General features: G+C 35.8%; 1 protein-coding gene across 3 annotated transcripts in view; it reads right to left on the reverse strand.

Moving 5' to 3' along the window:
* GluRS-m (putative glutamate--tRNA ligase, mitochondrial) overlaps window positions 1-21343 on the reverse strand; it is a 193548-nt gene that overhangs the window by 111975 nt on the left and 60230 nt on the right. For all 3 annotated transcript variants that reach the window (XM_090387441.1, XM_090387440.1, XM_090387442.1), the window contains one exon: window positions 15319-15399. In XM_090387441.1, coding sequence (XP_090243567.1) covers window positions 15319-15399 — 81 coding nt within the window. The remainder of the gene's footprint in view (window positions 1-15318; window positions 15400-21343) is intronic.

Consider the following 21343-nt stretch of genomic DNA (forward strand, 5'->3'; position numbering starts at 1 on the left):
ATTTGAATATTAAATATTTTGACCAACATTTTTGCATCTTATCACTACCGTTTATTATTGATTAGGAAATATCCTATGGCACCAACCGCAACTCACAAATACACGTTTCCTTTATGGGAATGTGGCGCTCTGTTTTTCCGGAACGAATTATAAGCGTTAAGTGGGGGTAACCTGTAATTTTATTCCTCTTTGCTTTTCCTTTGCATATGTATCAATCACTTTATTTATTAATTTTTCCAATAACTCATTCAGGCCTTTCTAAGCTTATCTTCATGCAATCTTGCAATATTACAGTATTGATACATATATAATAAAAAGATTATAAAATGTATTGTTTATAAGCTGCAACCAAGCCATCTTGTTTGTATACCACAAACATAGGAAGAATTAGCCACAAGACTCTTGCTGTGAAAAAAAAAAAAAAAAAAAAAAAAAAACAAATAAAGGGAATATGAAAACCAAAAAGTGAAACTGTCGACAATTCAAAGAGTGGCTGCAGTAGACTCCTCTCTCAATCCAGACATTGTTTAGCCCTTCCCCCTGAAAGCCCTGGGACACTTTCTAATTACAATAGCATCCGTCACTGAGGAAACAATTCAGGTGAACCTATTCATGACCTCCGATCCAGTCATCTTGTTTGCGATATACAAACAAAGAATTAGTCGCAAGTACACCGTTTGTGTAAAAATAAAGGAACCTGAAAACCATAAAACAAAAATGAGACACTTGAAATAGTGACTTTTAGTTACAATTTGTGCAGCCGGAAATATTGCCCATTTAATTATTTTGAAAACTGTGTGTCTTTTGAATTTCAGCAATTTATTTTCGCCGTGTACCACCTAACAAGTACTAACACTTAGTTGATGTGATTTTTTGTGTTTATTTGACATAAATTTATTAAATTTGTGTTTTATAATTGCAACATTGTGAAAACTGATAATATGGCCCCTAAAGACAGCAGTAAAAAGAAAATTTCAATTAAAATTAAACAAAAAATGTGACAAAAATTTCAATGTCCGAGGTCTGAACGAAATTAAAATAAAAAATACTATTTTTCACTGGTGGGAAATTTTATTCCACCATGGGTGAAACTCATCCCTGGTCGCCTCCCCCTGGATTCAACACTGTCTGCAAGGATCTTCCCTACAAGAACACCCACAATGCTTGTTTGTTTTTTGGTTTTTAGGAGCATTAGCAACTAAGGCCATATTGCTCCGGGATATGCGGTGGTCATTCCCTGACCTTTCCACATTCTCTGTATTTGGTGGTGACGGGCTTGAACCCCGGCCTATCAAGAAGCGTGTGCTACGCACTGCTGCTCCTTCCCACCTGGCTATGGAGGTGCCTACACACAATGCTTCTGTGGCAATGTTATATTACGCTCAGGTAATACCCAGAAGTATGAACTTTTGTGCAAAGAGAAGGGACTTTCACATACTGCTGTGAGAGGCGTGCTCTTACAAGCACCAGCTGCATAAGTCATGGTTGGGACAAAGATGTTGTCATAAAGGAGATGGAAGACTTTCCCCTTTATGCCCCAATCAGTGTGTATAACTGATTGGGGCATAAAGGGAAAATTCATCAAGACTAATGGGGAACGGTCCATTATCTTGATTACAGACTAATGGAGCTTGCTATACAGTCTCTTCACCTTCTCTTTGACATAAAGGGAGTGGACAAGAAAACTCAGTCATTCTTACAGGCATACACCAAGATACATGGTCTGTCTGATTACCTTTAGTGAGAAGTCCCAGAACAACAAACAGGTGGCCTTGTTGGGCTAAGCTGCCCCTTCAGCAGCAGGGCTAGGGACTTTTGATCAGAGACTTGCAGCTTATGCAAGGTGGACCGTGATAACAGTCTGCCCAGACAAACAGCTGCCTTGACTTCAAGCTCCTCACAGGAGCTGCTCCCACAAAGAACACTAAATCATCTGTATAAGCTACATCAGGGGTGGTCAACAAGTCGATCGCGGCTTTAATTTCAGTCGATCACGACGAATTTTAAATGTATATAAAAATAGATTAGTCAAATTCTAAATGTTATTATTATTACGCCCCCACTGCATATGCTTATTACAAATCCGTTGAACCAAGTAACTACTCTTGTTGCCACTAGACTTGTCTAGTGAAAATTCACACAGTTACGTTTCGGAGAGCATAGTGTATGTGTCGAATTCTTATTTGGCTTACTTAATAACTGGACAGTGCTTATACATTAATTTAATACTCTTCGATTTAAAATGAATACTATGAAAAGGAGTATTAGTAAATTAATAAGAGGAGTTTACCTCAATATAGTACGTGGAACACTTCCGTATGATACCCTCCAGAAATTAGAACGGAAAAAACGAAAAAATCGACAACTTACTGGTACATTAAAGTAAAATATAAATAATTAAATAATTAAAGTAAAATATAAATAATTAAATAATTAAAGTAAAATATAAATAATTAAATAATCAATTCAAAATCAATTCAAAACAATTAAAATTCAAATTAACGCAATTAAAAGAATTAACGAAAATATTCAAAACGATTTTCCTTCCTGAAGCTGACAATGCTTTTCGACCGACTGTCGTGATCACAGGAATGAAAATTACCGAATCAGGATAAACCTGCAACTTAAATAGTGATTATATGTCTTCGCGCATGCGCGTAAAGGTCCATGCATCGGAGATCAAATATGGCCGCCGAACATTAACAGAATTCTCGTGTAATTTAATTTCAACGGTTTCTGCAATTAATAGTCGCGTATAATTACGTTGAACGTTAAGTATTTTGGCCTCGTTAAATAAAAAAGTATGTTTTTCGTTAATGGCATGAAAGGCTAATTCTGACGCTGCTGACCGAGAAGCACGAACTGAGGCTTCGTGTTGATGTACACGAATATTAAGAGAAAACCGCGTCGAACCCTGGTAAGACGAGTCGCAATCACCGCAAGAAATGTTGTATACTAGATCATTAATTTGTGTTGCGAATGCGGAAAGAACCGAGCGATTGTTCAATATAGTGTGTAACTTCCGTATAGGCCTAGCTATAATTTTAAATTCGGTATCTTTAAAGAATCTGTTAAGTTGTTTGTGCCACTGTTCAACATATGGGACAGAAATAAAGTATTTTTTGATATTACTATTGCTGATTGGTGTAGTATTTTTTATCCTATCCTTAGCTTGTACCCTAATTCGATTTATTGTGTTAATGGGATAACCCCTGTTCAAGAATCTGCTAGTTAATATTTGTATTTCTGAGTCCAAAGCAGAATCCGTCGTTGAATATTTATAGGCATTTAGAAATTGATTAAAGATAATCGATCTTTTGTAGGTGAACGGGTGGTAGCTATTATAATGAAGAAGCATACCGGTGTTTGTGGGTTTTCGATAGATGCTAAATTGTATTTTGTTCGAGTCACGGGTAAGCGTGAAATTTAGAAAGTTTAATGACTTAGTATCCGTATCTTCCCTTTCCAATGTAAATTTGAGTCTAGAATGAATATTATTAAACGAATGTAAAATGTCTTGGATAGTACTACTATCAGTAATAACTAGAACATCGTCTAAATACCTCCCATAGTATGTGATACGGGGACGAAAAGGTGTCAAATGTATCTGCTCAATCGTTGAGAGATAGATCTCTGACATTAAGCCACTCAGGCTCAAACCCATTGGTAATCCAAAAATTTGTTTGTACACCTTGTCTCGAAAGGTGATGTAGTTAGCCTCAGCTAATAGTTTAATTAAGTGAAAAATTTCCTTAATGGGCAGCTTCGTATAATTAATCGGTGTCGAGTTTTTATTTAACATATCCCAAATAATATCTAATGTGTATTCAACGTTTACATTCGTATATAATGAGGTAACATCTAATGAGAATAAATTGTCATTATCGCCGAGTCTACAGTCTTTAAGATTATTAAATAATGTATCGTAATTCTTAATCCCAAATTGTTTTTTTTTTTTTTTTTTTTTTTGGAGCATTAGCAACTAAGGCCATATTGCTCCGGAATATGCAGTGGTCATTCCTTGACCTTTCCGCATCCTCCGTATTTGGTGGTGACGGGCTCGAACCCCGGTCTAATCAAGAAGCGTGTGCTACGCACTGCTGCTCCTTCCCACCTGGCTACGGAGGCGCCTTCCCAAATTGTATAACCTGTCTAAAAGGTTTTATAATATTATATACATGTGTGGCTAAGGCTGAAAATGCCGAGTTCCTGTAGGAAACAATAGGTCGAATCGGAAATCCAGGCTTGTGTAATTTTACCTGACCAAAAAGTGCAGGAATATTGTATGTTCTGGACTTCAATTCCTTCAACTGAACCATACTAATGTAGTCGTTTTTACGATATGTGGTTAACGTTTTATTGTATTGATTTACCAAATTGGTAAACAGTGCCGGTTCCACTTCACGATAAGTGGAGGTATCAGACACAACTGAATCTAACTTATTAATATAATCATGTTTATCTAGTATTACCACTGTATCTCCTTTATCTGCCCTCTGTATAATAATGTCCTTATTTTCTCGAAGTTCTCGTAAAGCCGAACTGTCATGTGTATTCAATTTAAGAAGTCGCGTTTCTTTTATGTTATTTACTACTTGGTTAACTTGTTGAATAAATACATCTTTTTGTGGAACACTACGAAGTCCAAATTCAATATCAATTACGCATTGTTTTTTTGGCAGCTTTCGAGGTGGTAAATTATAATTTAATCCTTTGGATAAAAGTGAAATCTGGTCCTGCGATAGTGTACACGAGGAAAGATTTGTAACCTGTTGATATGTTGGTTCGTTGGATACTGGGTGAGGGGGTGTTCGTGAACTAGCCGACATATTCTGTGGTAGTGCGTTATGTGTCTGTGGGGGGGATGTCACCCAACTCGTGTGAACTTGGTCGCAAGCTCGCGACAATGTGTTAGAATTCGCATGAACGTGTCTTGAACTATTCGATAATGTTTGCAACTTATTAACGTGTCTGTTTTTTATTTCTGAGGCTTGTGCTTCCCGTCGCAAATCTATGGAGGTCTTCAATACAGACTAATCGTTTGGATGTAGATAATTTTTTAATTTATCGCGAAGCTTCCTAACTTGGGAAAGGTATTTTTGTTTATCCGAATATCGAGATTTTAAGGCAAGCTTAACAATATTACGTGATGTCGTTATTTAATTATTTATATTTTACTTTAATGTACCGGTAAGTTGTCGATTTTTTCGTTTTTTCCGTTCTAATTTCTGGAGGGTATCATACGGAAGTGTTCCACGTACTATATTGAGGTAAACTCCTCTTATTAATTTACTAATATTATTATCAACGTAGAACATATTGAGTATTACAGCACTGATTCATACTATCTAATTAATTTTCAAACTCTTATTGACTATTTCATTCACTTCCTGTCTCTCCAGTAGTATACAATCGATACACACAATTACGGGAGATTTTTTGAATGGCTTGGTACAAAATTACATTAAATCTACACTAAGGTACTCGGCCCAAAGTTACCATATTTCTTTCCTAAAATATTGCCTTCAAAACAACATCGTTCCGAAGTTCGCCAGGGTGAATTTAAATCAAAAAATTTCAGGCATAAAACAACTATCACTGGCGACATCACGTAATATTGTTAAGCTTGCCTTAAAATCTCGATATTCGGATAAACAAAAATACCTTTCCCAGGTTAGGAAGCTTCGCGATAAATTAAAAAATTATCTACATCCGAACGATTGGTCTATATTGAAGACCTCCATAGATTTGCGACGGGAAGCACAAGCCTCAGAAATAAAAAACAGACACGTTAATAAGTTGCAAACATTATCGAATAGTTCAAGACACGTTCATGCGAATTCTAACACATTGTCGCGAGCTTGCGACCAAGTTCACACGAGTTGGGTAACATCCCCCCCCACAGACACATAACGCACTACCACAGAATATGTCGGCTAGTTCACGAACACCCCCTCACCCAGTATCCAACGAACCAACATATCAACAGGTTACAAATCTTTCCTCGTGTACACTATCGCAGGACCAGATTTCACTTTTATCCAAAGGATTAAATTATAATTTACCACCTCGAAAGCTGCCAAAAAAACAATGCGTAATTGATATTGAATTTGGACTTCGTAGTGTTCCACAAAAAGATGTATTTATTCAACAAGTTAACCAAGTAGTAAATAACATAAAAGAAACGCGACTTCCTAAATTGAATACACATGACAGTTCGGCTTTACGAGAACTTCGAGAAAATAAGGACATTATTATACAGAGGGCAGATAAAGGAGATACAGTGGTAATACTAGATAAACATGATCATATTAATAAGTTAGATTCAGTTGTGTCTGATACCTCCACTTATCGTGAAGTGGAACCGGCACTGTTTATCAATTTGGTAAATCAATACAATAAAACGTTAACCACATATCGTAAAAACGACTACATTAGTATGGTTCAGTTGAAGGAATTGAAGTCCAGAACATACAATATTCCTGCACTTTTTGGTCAGGTAAAATTACACAAGCCTGGATTTCCGATTCGACCTATTGTTTCCTACAGGAACTCGGCATTTTCAGCCTTAGCCACACATGTATATAATATTATAAAACCTTTTAGACAGGTTATACAATTTGGGATTAAGAATTACGATACATTATTTAATAATCTTAAAGACTGTAGACTCGGCGACAATGACAATTTATTCTCATTAGATGTTACCTCATTATATACGAATGTAAACGTTGAATACACATTAGATATTATTTGGGATATGTTAAATAAAAACTCGACACCGATTAATTATACGAAGCTGCCCATTAAGGAAATTTTTCACTTAATTAAACTATTAGCTGAGGCTAACTACATCACCTTTCGAGACAAGGTGTACAAACAAATTTTTGGATTACCAATGGGTTTGAGCCTGAGTGGCTTAATGTCAGAGATCTATCTCTCAACGATTGAGCAGATACATTTGACACCTTTTCGTCCCCGTATCACATACTATGGGAGGTATTTAGACGATGGTCTAGTTATTACTGATAGTAGTACTATCCAAGACATTTTACATTCGTTTAATAATATTCATTCTAGACTCAAATTTACATTGGAAAGGGAAGATACGGATACCAAGTCATTAAACTTTCTAAATTTCACGCTTACCCGTGACTCGAACAAAATACAATTTAGCATCTATCGAAAACCCACAAACACCGGTATGCTTCTTCATTATAATAGCTACCACCCATTCACCTACAAAAGATCGATTATCTTTAATCAATTTCTAAATGCCTATAAATATTCAACGACGGATTCTGCTTTGGACTCAGAAATACAAATATTAACTAGCAGATTCTTGAACAGGGGTTATCCCATTAACACAATAAATCGAATTAGGGTACAAGCTAAGGATAGGATAAAAAATACTACACCAATCAGCAATAGTAATATCAAAAAATACTTTATTTCTGTCCCATATGTTGAACAGTGGCACAAACAACTTAACAGATTCTTTAAAGATACCGAATTTAAAATTATAGCTAGGCCTATACGGAAGTTACACACTATATTGAACAATCGCTCGGTTCTTTCCGCATTCGCAACACAAATTAATGATCTAGTATACAACATTTCTTGCGGTGATTGCGACTCGTCTTACCAGGGTTCGACGCGGTTTTCTTTTAATATTCGTGTAAATCAACACGAAGCCTCAGTTCGTGCTTCTCGGTCAGCAGCGTCAGAATTAGCCTTTCATGCCATTAACGAAAAACATACTTTTTTATTTAACGAGGCCAAAATACTTAACGTTCAACGTAATTATACGCGACTATTAATTGCAGAAACCGTTGAAATTAAATTACACGAGAATTCTGTTAATGTTCGGCGGCCATATTTGATCTCCGATGCGTGGACCTTTACGCGCATGCGCGAAGACATAAAATCACTATTTAAGTTGCAGGTTTATCCTGATTCAGTAATTTTCATTCCTGTGATCACGACAGTCGGTCGAAAAGCATTGTCAGCTTCAGGAAGGAAAATCGTTTTGAATATTTTCGTTAATTCTTTTAATTGCGTTAATTTGAATTTTAATTGTTTTGAATTGATTTTGAATTGTGTTAAATTGATTATTTAATTATTTATATTTTACTTTAATTATTTAATTATTTATATTTTACTTTAATGTACCGGTAAGTTGTCGATTTTTTCGTTTTTTCCGTTCTAATTTCTGGAGGGTATCATACGGAAGTGTTCCACGTACTATATTGAGGTAAACTCCTCTTATTAATTTACTAATATTATTATCAACGTAGAACATATTGAGTATTACAGCTCTGATTCATACTATGAAAAGGAGTAAAACGTATAATTTTCATCAAGAATGGGAATTAGAATTCTTTTTTTTTTGTAATGATAAAAGAAACGTTTGATTTGCACTTCCGTGGCTATACCCAAAAAAGGAAATTTAGAAAGGCACTTCAACGCACTCCATGGTAAATACTAATCAGATTTTCTGCCTAATAGTGACCTTAGAAAAAATAAATTAAAAGAACTTAAATCCAGATTATTTGCACAAAATTTCTTCAAGAAATTTACAATCTACAGCAGTAACTGTAGCATAATTTAAAGTGATTCACCTTCTTGCAAAAAAATGCAAATCAATTCATCAAAGATGCATTTTTAGAAATAACAGATTCTCTTTTTTAAAATTTTAAGAACAAAAATGAAATTAAAAGTGCTCTTCAAGATCTGCAATTATCTCGAAATACTGCGACACGTCGAAAAAATTAGTAAAAATGTGAGCGAACAATGTGCATGCTCATATTGGAAATTGTGTCTCTTTCTTCACAACTGGATGAATCTACAGAGTCAGTGATACATCTCAATTGCTCATTTTTGTTCATATTGTTTTTGATGATTTTGCCACTAGAGAAGAACTGCTGGGTATGGTTTCATTAAAAGAAAGAACTAGAGGTCTTGATATATTTAACAAATTCAAAAATTTTATTGAAAAAATTAAATTACCACTATTTAAGCTCATATCAATAACAACAGATGGCGCTAAAGCAATGACAGGGCATCTTAACGGATTCATTGCATTATGCCAAAAGGATGATGAATTCCAAGATTTTTTGAATTACCATAGTACCATCCACCAACAAGCTTTAGGAGAAAAAGATTAAATACTAAAAGTGTTATGGACATAGCTTCCTAATCATGAATTCCATCAGAGGACAATCTCTTCAAAGGAAACTTTTCAAAATGCATCTCGATGAAAATGAATAAGATACATTACACACACGTGAGGTGGCTGAGTTGAAGTAAGTTTCTACAGAGATTTCGAAATTTGCTAAATAAAATTTAAAAATTTGTTGATCAAAGGGGAGATGATTATCAGTAGCTACAAGATATGGAGTGGTTGTGTGATCTGGCTTTTTTGGCAGATTTTACCAGCAAATTAGGTGATCTGAATTTGGAATTACAAGGAAAAAATAAAAATGTGGATGACATGATTAGTAGTATTTCTGCATATAAATATCAATTTTTGGCAATGGCTAAGGATCCCAAAGGGAAAAAAAAAAAAAAAAAAATCGATCATTTTGAAAATATGCAAGATCATTTGCAAAAATTTCTTGTTTTTGAATTCAGTGATTTTAAATCAATTGAAGACATTTTTCAATATATTTCTTATCCATTTAATGTAAACTTAGATACAAAACAGTATCCAAATGTAAAAAATTGCGGTGAACTTTTAAATTCCTGTTCCGATTCCTATGCGAATCGGCCTTTTCGTATTCGAAACAAACAAAGAAGAATCGCTCTACTCTTATGGACTTGCATACAGGAATTCTTTATGGTTGGCCTTATTACAGTATATCCCCGATTTTGAAAGCTTGGCAGATGACATGAAGACACGAACTTCACATAAATTAAAAATTTATGTACATATGAATTTAAAATAAGCTTTCTGAATTGTATTTAATTTTAAAATTTATAAACAACATTTATGTGTTGATTAACTTTTTTAACCATGTGCAATGAAATTCTTGAGATGGTAGATCAAGGCACATTTTGAAGAAAAAAGTAGATCACATCACAAATTAAGTTGGCCACCCATGAGCTACATTATGTTTGGCCAGGAACTGATCCAAGACCATATTCCAATGGAACAGACCCCAGGATAGACCCCCAAGGGAAACTATATTCCAGTGTTCACCATTGTTCTGCAAATGCCATCCTGACCACAACCTGCCTTTGATGGAGACAGCCATGGAGAAAGCAGTCAAGATTACTCAGGCAAAGGGACATTCTAAACCTACAGAGGACACCTTCCCACTGAATTTCCCCTTAAAGTCCATGAGCAAACTCAGGACATATTGACTAGGGTGTTCAATTACAGTGGTGACTAATTGATTCATGGCATCCTCAGCAGATGAAAACCCTTTCTGAATCCATATTGAATTGGTGAGGCCAAGCCCTGGGCACCATAATATGTCATAAGGTGCCCCAAAACTAGCCTCACAAGTATCTTACCCAAAATGGGTAACAACAGGTTGATGTGTGAGGTTTACTCATGGGCAGGACCTCCGAGAGGAATTTTATCAGGGGGTACAAAGTTTCTTTCGTGCCCACTTCCCTTGTCCATTAGTCATCCTGTTTTTATCCACTATGGTTTTATGCCATGAGCTATATACAGCAGACTCTCAATTTACCAGGATCGGATTAACCAGGACACTTCAAGATTCCAAATAAAAAATAAAAAAAAATCAACCAGAAATCATAAAATTCAAGTAATAAATGGAATAGGTATAAACAGATGTTTTGCAAGTTGTAAATAAGCGACAAGGCATTATAAGTCGTCATTGGGATATTAGTGTTATATTGGGATACTATCTTGCAACCCCCGCTTGTCTTCACATCCGCCGCTCAAAAAAAAAAGAGAACAAATGTTTAGTTTGTTTTAGTGCGTTGCATCGGTTGTTGTGTTTCGTTGCACCGCAAAAAGACAAATTTTATTTTGTTATTTATGTCAGGGATATCAATTTTTTTATAGGAATTTTTTTTTTTTTTTTTTTGTTTAGAAATCGCGAAAATGATGGGTAAACGTAAAAGAGTTGCACTTTCAGTTAAACAAAAATTTGAAATTATTCAAAAGTTCGAAAACAGTGCATCCATTAAATCTTTAATGAACTATTATAATGTTGGTGACCAAACCATATGCAACATCGTAAAAAATATAGGAAAGCTATAGACTTAAAATCGACATTGCAAAAAATAAAGGGAAGCATCGTGGTAAATTTTTTTATCTATCGCCATATTTTTTTATGTAGGTTGCTGAACATTTTTTGATACAGTTAAGTCCCTGACTTACGCAACTATGGATTTACACAAATTTTTTTTTAGGATTGTAAAATTTAAAACAATCAAAAATAAATAAATAAAATAAGCAATCAATAACAACGATCACTGCATGCACAAATTACACAAGTGAAATACAGAGTAACAAGCAAAAAAATAGGAAAGAAGAGAAGATTCCTACTATTTATTTATGTTTTTTTTTTTTTTTTTATATGACTGAAGATTTCAGTGAATGGGCAACACATTTCACCATAATAACGTAAAAACACACAGAATTCCAGCTATTGATATTTTTGCAAATGCAATAAGATCGAGTTTACTACCCGTTTATAATTAGATGCACGAACAGAAAAGCCCAATAACACAAAAAGTGTAAATTGTGTTTATTGTTTTTATGATAGTGAGTTCCAGAAATGCGCTTTAGCAAAATGTGAGCTCACGTGGGGTGATAATAGTGAGTTTTCACCTAAACCCTGTGAAGTTCTTTACAGAAAATTTCATTTTGACCGTTATCATGATGCCGACTAAGAGAATAAGTGACAGCGCTACTAATAAATCTACCAAGAAAAGGAAAGCAATCGATTTGGATCAGAAAATTAAACTAATAAGAATGTAGAATGTACATTAACAAGTATCGCACTGAATTCAGATTTGTCAATAATAATATAGTAGTAATATGTTATTAGTCATTCTGGAGTTACGTAAAACTTGATGAAGTAAGAAGTCCTGGAATGTATCTTTTATGTATGTCGGGGACTTCTGTATTTTTGGATTAACCGGGAAATCGATTATCTGGGATTATCTTGTATTTTACCATCTATCCCAGAAAATTGAGAGTCTACTGTATATTTTTATGCTATAAGCTATATATATAGGTTATATGCTGCATTCAAGAGGAATCTGCTCAGATATAGTATTATTTGGAAAACAGCAACAGATCCTACACACAATTCCAACTTTGAGCCATCTGTGTAAACTGGCAAGAAGTCAGAATGTTCTGCACAGTGTTGTGAATGGAGCTGAAGGTAGACAGAAGGCAGGATTTTAGACTGTCACAGTCTTGAGCGAAAAGTCACATGCTGGTATTTGAGCATGCCAGGGTGGAAGGGGCTGTTTTGGTGGTTGAGCAACCTTCTCAACCATGATGTTAAGCACAGTGAATAGCTCTTGAACATGAATGCTGAATGGGCGATTGGCAGTCGGACGTACAGTATAAAGATTTTCCCATAATGGCTCAAAGAAAGATGTCCACGTGGGATGAGCTGGCAGGGAGTTCAGCTTAAAGGCATATTGCAGAAACAACTGTTTTCATAGAAGTGACAAGGATGGTTTGTTTGCTTTGACATATAGACTTTGGACAGGTGATGCTCTGAATGCACTAGTAGCAATACGAATAGCCTGATGGTGAATGGGATCAAGCCAGAAAAGTGCACTATTTCTGGTTGCCGCATATACCTGAGACCCATAATCTAATTTTGAGTGTGCAAGTGCACGGTAGAGATGGAGTAAAGTGTATTTGTCTGTACCCCAAGAAGTAGATGAGGGAGAGTGGAGAATGGTAAGCCCTCTCATGCACTTTGTGTATAGCTGACGAATGTGTTGGAGGAATGTCAGCTTTTTTGTAAAATATGAGATGTGAAAACAATACAAAGGTTTGCAGGGTTGTATCCCCAATTCACAAAGGGGGATCAAAGGGTGACATGAGTAATTACAGACCAGTTAGGTTAACTTCTGTTCCGGGGAAAATAATGGAGTCACTGGTTAAAGATGCATTGCAGGATCATCTAGACAAGACTGCAGCAATAATTCAGACACAGCATGGGTTTGTTAAGGGAAAGTCTTGTCTGACAAATTTGATAGGATATTATGATGTGGTTACAAAGGAACTGGATGCAAAAAATAATTTTGATATCATATATTTGGATTTCCAGAAAGCTTTTGACACTGTTGCACATGGAAGACTATTGTACAAATGAATGGTATTAAGGGTAAGTTGCTACAATGGATTGGTTGGTTGGTTGGTTTTTAGGAGCATTAGCAACTAAGGCCATATTGCTCCGGGATATGCGGTGGTCATTCCTTGACCTTTCCGCATCCTCCGTATTTGGTGGTGACGGGCTCGAACCCTGGTCTAATCAAGAAGGGTGTGCTGCGCACTGCTGCTTCTTCCCACCTGGCTACGGAGGTGCCCACTACAATGGATAAAAAGATGGTTGAGTGGGAGAAGACAAAGGGTGGTAATTAATGGGTGCTGCTCTTCGTGGACTAATGTTATTAGTGGAGTCCCACAGGGTTCGGTGTTGGGTCCTCTGTTGTTTTGTATATTTATCAATGATATTGATGAAGGTATATCAGGATTAGTGTCAAAGTTTGTAGATGATACAAAGGTTGGCAGGGTTGTTAATGACAGTAATGGCAGTGTGCTACTGCAACAGGATCGAGATAATTTGGGCAGATGGGCTAAGAAATGGCAACTGAAGTTTAACCTTGACAAATGCAAAGTACTGCATATGGGTAGAAGTAATCCCAGAGAAACATACCAACTGTGTGGTACTACACTTAAGGTGGTAGAAAATGAAAAAGACCTGGGAGTAATTGTGCAGTCAGATACGAAGTTTTCTGAGCAATGCAGACAGGCTGCCAGGGAAGGTCATGGGGTTTTGTCAATGATTTATAGGAATTTTGCTATCAGGGAAAAGGAGGTGATTGTCCCTCTGTATAAGAGGCAATGGTCATGCCACGCCTTCAGTACTGCGTACAGGTCTGGAGGCCTCATATTAGGAAGGATGTAGATTTGCTTGAGCGTGTACAGAGAAGGGCAACAAGATTGGTGAGGGGAATGAAGGGATCCTCTTACCAAGAGAGGCTTAAATTCTGCAAATTGCAGTGGCTGGAGACTAGGCACCTGCGCGGTGATGTGATCGAGGTATATAAGGCCTTGAATGGATTGAGCACGCTGAATTCTGATGGGATCCTTCCACTTGTTCAGATTACGAACCTAAGGGGGCATAAATTCAAATTAAGAAAAGACAGATGTAGAATAGATGTGCGGAAATTGGCCTTTAGCCAGCGGGTGGTTAATTGCTGGAACAAACTTCCATCTGTGATTGTGGAAGTTGATAGGTTAAATGAATTTAAGGAGGAGCTGGACAAGCATTTGGAGGGAATGGTGCGATTTTTTTTTTTTTTTTTTTGGCTGATGCTGCATAAGCTCATAACTCTTGCATCACATGCCACCACTACTACTATGTCTGATGAAGCCAGCAGACATTAATGCAGCTTTCGTGCATTTTTATTGTGTTTCAGATTAATAATGCAATCATTAAGTTGATAATCTGACAACTATACAATCTGAAATCTAATCTCTAATTGACTGGAAAGGAATGCTGGAAAGAGAGAGCGATGTTGTGTTGTGGAACTATGTGTGCTTATGTGAAAATTACATTCTGGTTACACCCCAATGAGTAACAGGTTTGGCTAAAAATGGATAAATGCGTGCTGTTTTAAAACCATACTTTTGTCAATTGTATGTCTTTGTCACTGACAACAATTTGTTTAAAAAGTTTCAGTCAGGCCCTGGGGAGGGTTTTTATTTATCATCTGTGTTTGAGGTGATGTTTTAGAATCCATTATAGTGAGTTCAACTTATTTCTATTTTTTGTTATCACGCATATTACAAATGTATTTTCTCGAGATATTGTGCAGTTTTATCCGGTTTTATTGTAGTATTCTAATTGACTCTGCTGTTAGATTGTCAATTACTATACTTCTAGTAATAAAAATGGAAGGGGCTATTCTAGTTAACTGAAAGATAAATGTAAATGTGAGTTTAAAGAGATACCACAAAATAAATCACAGGTAATCCTTTATTACAGAAAAGTTACATATGTATATTTTATATACATATGTATATAAAATATAACATATAAAAAAAACTATAAACATCCACATGGATATACATATATATATACTTACCGGATCTGATTCAATTTTACTTAAGTCTTGAGTACAAGATCCAAATATTATATCACTGTAAGTCAGAGGTCCCTCTAATAACTGTAAAAACAATAATAATAATAAAATTGTTCAGTTGATTCTTAAGTATTAAATACATCATTCAAAGTATTCCAGCAGGCCTGACATTTTACAAGTTTCAAATAATCACGTTTGATTTAAACAAGTAATATAAAAAAAAAATTTTTAAAGTCAATTCCTACTTAGGTCAACAAAGAAAAATTTTATTTTAGTTACTTTTTATTAAATAATTACAATTAATATAAATATGTATATACATATGACAGAATCACAATATTAAGTGGCAAAATAGAAAGCGAATTTCCTTGCAATTTTCAATTTTCCTTTCTATATATGGTGTTGGACTATTATTTTTATTCACATGTTTCATTTTCCATTTTGTTCCCTCCTTGACTCAGACTAGAACCCAGAATGAAAAAAAAATCTGAAAAAGAAATTTTTTTCCAGCGATCTACGCGCTTCGCCACTGACGGCATTTATTCCTAAATTTATATCCTGCTAAATATCTTATATAAGAGAAACTTTTTTCTCCCATATAAAACTAAAATTAATTAATTAAATTTAATTAATGAATTAATATTTGAAAAAACTGTATTAACATCAAGTGTCATCCACTACAAGTTTAAAAAAATGTATTTCAACTTGAGTGGATGAATAACAAAAATTTATCAAAAAATTATTGATTTTCGCAAGAATTGAACTCGCATTCTTCACCTTCACGTGAAAAATACTGAAATCCTTGCATTTTACCGATTGAGCTACTGACTGTTGATTTCAATTTTATTCCTAAATTTATATCCTGCTAAATATCTTATATAAGAGAAATTTTTTTCTCCCATATAAAACTAAAATTAATTAATTAAATTTAATTAATGAATTAATATTTGAAAAAACTGTATTAACATCAAGAGTCATCCACTACAAGTTTAAAAAAATTTATTTGAACTTGAGTGGATGAATAAAAAGTATTTTATTAACGATTGAAAATTTGAACAAGATATATAAATATATATAGGGAGAGTGTGAACTAATAGTAGGAATTGAAAAATTAATTCTATTTAATGATTACTAAAAAAAAAACGATTGACTTGCAAAATAGTTTTCATATTCAGTCATCCTTTTCCATACAAAAATAACCAATATTTCAAAACATTTTTCTGTTTATTACCTAAATAAGGATTAACTGTAATGTCAACACTAACGGCAAACCTTTTTTTGGCCTTGATGGAAAAAATATGGTAAAACAAATTGTTTTTGCTCAGCACTGGGAATGGGGAGCCTAAAATTAGTTTGTTTGTTTGTTATTTGGTTTTTAGGAGCATTAGCAACTAAGGCCATATTGCTCCAGGATATGCGGTGGTCATTCCCTGACCTTTCCACATCCTCCGTATTTGGTGGTGATGGGCTCGAACTCTGGCCTAATCAAGAAGTGTGTGCTACGCACTGCTGCTCCTTCCCACCTGGCTATGGAGGCGCCCTAAAATTAGTAAATAGTTTTCATTGATATTATAGAATGGTAACAATAACTGAGAACTTTGAGAATTCTCAATACAATTTTCTAATGAGGGTTTTGTTGCTATATAATTTTGTGCACTAGGTTTTCGGTTTTGTGCTGGCTGTGGCTGATAGGCTATAAAATAAATCTGTCCTTAAAAAAAAAAAAAATTTATAACAAACTTTTTGAATGACTGGCTCAAGCAAGCCTATGTGAGTACTAAATATGGCAATGTTCTTGTATTCTTTCTATACTGTGAATTCCTCTAACCTTATGTGGTCATACTAAAGTACAAACAATAAATAAATAAATCAGAAATTTATTTATTTATGAGTGGCCATGTGCCAGAAGTTCTCCATAAGTCTAACCCATGTTCTCATTGCAGAGGATTCAAGCAGCACAGTGAAGGGGATTGCTCTTCAGGGTGAAGTACGGTGGGTCCCTTGGGAGCCCTGGGCTGCTATAGTGGCCATGACGGCTGGCAGAGAAAACTTTAAAAGTGGCTGACTAAAGGGGCTCTGGTAAACACTCGTCAGTGTGGTATTTTATGGCCAAAACCTCTTTCCAGTGGAATCTCAAACTGCAACTATATAATGGCTGAACTGTTGCCAAGAATTTAGGCAAAGAGTCACTGGTGGAAAATTTATTATAGTCTCCAAGATTGCTAGAGTACTCCAACCTCACAAGAGGTATAAGAAATAGCAGGGAGAAGGCTAAGGATGGAAGAGAAACAATTAAAAAGGCAAGACTGTTTCTACTCAAAGCGACAGCTGACTAGAGGAATTGATGAAAACATTACAAGCGATAAAGTAAGACATAATCAGATTATCAGAAATGAGAAGAAAAGAGAATCCTTTGATACCACAAAATAACCATCAGTTTTATCATGGTGAATGTGAAAGCAACTATAAAAAGCACAGTGAGCTTCTTAATAAATAAATCACTGAAGAACTAGACAATATTTATTAATAAAATATCAACTAGAATAACTGAAATAGAGCTTCATAAAAATGATAGATATCAAATGAACAGCTTGGAAAAAAAAAAAAAAAAAAAAACCACCCTTAAGATGGACGTGGAGAGGCAAAGCCTGAACAGATTAGCCTTCAATGAAATATATTTTTTCCTTACCAATAAAAAATGTGAAAGAGTTAAATAAATTCAACACTGGAAGTGATCAGAGGATAGGTACAAGTCTTTAAATCAAGAGAAAAAATAATATACAAAAATTGAGCAGCCAAGTTGAACAGTGAAATGAATAGCTTAACAGATTCTTTATAAATACCGAATTTAAAATAGTGGCCAGAGCAATATGCAAATTACACGCTATACTGAACAATCGCTGAGTCCTCTTTCACTACACAAGTAAATGAACTGGTATACAACATTTCTTGCAGGCAGTGATTGCAACTTGTCTTATCAGGGCTCCACGTGGATTATGCTGGATGCGAGAGTAAAACAGCACGTGTCTTTAGTCCATACTTCTATTTCAGCAGCATCAGAATTGGCCTTTCGTACCATTAACAAAAACCATCATTTTTAACATTAGCATTAGCTGAGGCATACGATGCAAGAAAGCAAGCTTATACAGCATCAGCCAAAAAAAAAAAAACTTTCCATTTCACCAGATGGAAGTCTGTTCCAGCAATCAACTACCTGCTGGCTAAAGGCAAACTTCCACAAAACTGTCTTTCCTCAATTTGAATCTATGTCCCCTCGGGTTCTTAATCTGAGCAAGTGGAAGTATCCCATCAGCATTGAGTCTGCTCAAACCATTAAAGGCCAGACCTCATACACCTCAATCAGATCACCTCACAGGTGCGTAGTCTCCAGATGCTGCAACTTGCAGAACTTAAACCTTTCTTTGTAAGTGCACCCTTTTGTTCCTCTCACCAATCTTGTTTCCCTTCTCTGTACTCATTCTAGCAACTCTACATTCTTCCTAAAATGAGGCCTCCAGACTTGTATGCAGTACGCAAAGTGTGGCCTGATCATTTCCTTATACAAAGGGATATTCACCTCCTTGTTTCTGCTAGCAAAATTCCTATATATCATTGACATAACTCCATGACCTGCTCTGGCAGCACATCTGCACTGTCCAGAGAACTTCATATATGACTGCACAATTACCCTGAGGTCTTTTTTTCATTCTACACCTCCCTGAGTGTAGTACCACACAGTTGGTACATTTCTCTTCAGTTACTGCTACCCATATGCAGTACTTTGCATTTGTCGTTAAACTTCAGTTGCCACTTCTCAGCCCATCTGCCTAACTCCTAAATCCTGTTGCAGTAGCATACTGTCTTTACTGTCATTAACAATCCTGCCAACCTTTGTACTATCTGCAAACTTGGACAGTAAGCCCAAGTGGGCTTACTGTCCAAGTTTGCAACAATGGGCCCAGACAGAACCCTGGGATACTCCACTCATAACATTAGTCCATGTACAGCAGTTTCCATTTATTAACATTCTCTGCCATCTTTCACTCAACCATCCCTTTATCCATTGCAGCAACTTACCCTTAATGCCATACTGCTCCGGCAGTCTTCCATGTGGAAAGTATCAAAAGCTTTCCTGAAATCCAAGTACACGATATCAAAATTATTTTTTGCATTCAGTTCCTTTGTGATCACGTCGTAGTATCCAATTAAACTGGTCAGACACGACATCCCCTTAAGAAACCCATACTGTCTGAACTATTACTGCAGTCTTGTCTAGGTGATCCTGTATCATCTTTTTAACCAGTTATTTTCCCCAGAACAGAAGTTAAACTATCTTGCACCATAAAATCACAAACAACAACAAGTTAAACTAACAGGTCTATAATTATTTATGTCACCCTTTGCACCCCCCTTTGTGAATTGGAGATACATTTGCACATCTCCAGTCCATGGGGACCTCCTCTAACTCTAAGGATGCTGTCATAATTATGGCTAAGGGTTTGCTTACATCCCTTTCTGCCTCCTTCAATACAACTGGATAGCTTCCATCTGCCCCAGGTGCCTTTTTTATGTTTAACTTCAATAATTTCTCCCCTACTTTGTTCTCAGTTATTACAAAATCACTCAGCTCCCTGTTAGAGTTTGATAAACTTCTGGTATTCCCCTCTTTGAATAACTCCTCATGTGTGAATGTAAATGCAAAATACTCATTCAGTTTATCAGCTACTTTAGTCACCAATAGTCCACTGAACGTCATCTATTTTAAGCGGACCAATCTGATTCATCCCCTTCCTAATAGAGTTTACATAAGTAGAGAACTCTTTCCTGTTTTTCTTTGCATCCTTTGCCAAAGATTTCTCGTAATCTGCCTTTGCCTGCCTAACATCCTTTGTGACTTGATTACAGACTAGCTTATATCTGCCATAGGCTTCTGTGTCGCCTGATAATTTATATGCATCCCATGCATTTTTCTTCTTTGCCACGAGCCTCATTAATTCATCTGACATCCTTTTAGACCTGACCCTTGAACAGTATTTCTTAGTTGGTACAAAAAAGCCTAGTAGCCTTGAAGATTAATTTCCTGAAGGCTTCCCATTTAGAATTCACAGTTGGTAACATCATCAGTTAATCCCACTGTATAGAATTTAAAAACTGTCTAAGACCACTTTAGCCACCTTTACAAAACCAAAAACCCTTCCCTTTGATGGTAATTACGTCTTTAAGTAAATACCACACCAGTACAGTGTGATCACTGTCACCTAGTGGTTCCTTTACCTGCAAATTCTTAATGCATGAATAATCACTGCTGATAATCAGATCAAGAGTATTACTCCTTCTGCTTGCCCCTCAAACATGTTGCTGTAGAAAACAATCCTCTAATAAATCCACAAAAGTCTTGCTAGCGTGCGAGTGAGCAATCTACATATGGATAGTAAAAATCCCCCTTTACAAGACATTCTGCTTTACTGGCCTGCTCTATTACTCTGCACAACTGTTCGTTGTACTCATCAGAGTCCTTAGGCCTATAACACACTCCTACTCTCATTTTCCTTTACCCAGTGTTTATGTCACACCAAACAGACTCAACATTGCACTGTCCACCCATGTCAACTGGATGCACTTCCTTAGATTTTTATGTGTTTGTTAACTAACAGCATAACCCTTCCTACCCTGTCTGTTCCTTCTGTACACATTGTACTACCCAAATTCCAATTCTGCACTGCTTATATCTGTGTGATACCATGTCTTTGATATCCCAACAATATGTCCCTTTGATGTCTTGATCAGCACTTCAATTTCATCAAATTTATTTACTATACTTCTAACACTGGTGTACATGCACGTATACATGCACTTGTTCTTATTCTTAGTTATGCTAACACAGCCCATGTATTTACTTGTTCCATGATGACTCCAGCAGCTTTTGAATTCCCCAGCAACTTGCTCTCTAAGCTGCTGCTCATTACAATAGAAATGGTGCCAGAATCTCTTTCAATTCTGCCTGCAGCTATTGTTAATCTTTTCATCT

The sequence above is a fragment of the Mastigoproctus giganteus genome, chromosome 13 (genome assembly GCF_048544385.1).
Source record: "Mastigoproctus giganteus isolate SK-2022 chromosome 13, ASM4854438v1, whole genome shotgun sequence".
NCBI lineage: Eukaryota > Metazoa > Arthropoda > Arachnida > Uropygi > Thelyphonidae > Mastigoproctus > Mastigoproctus giganteus.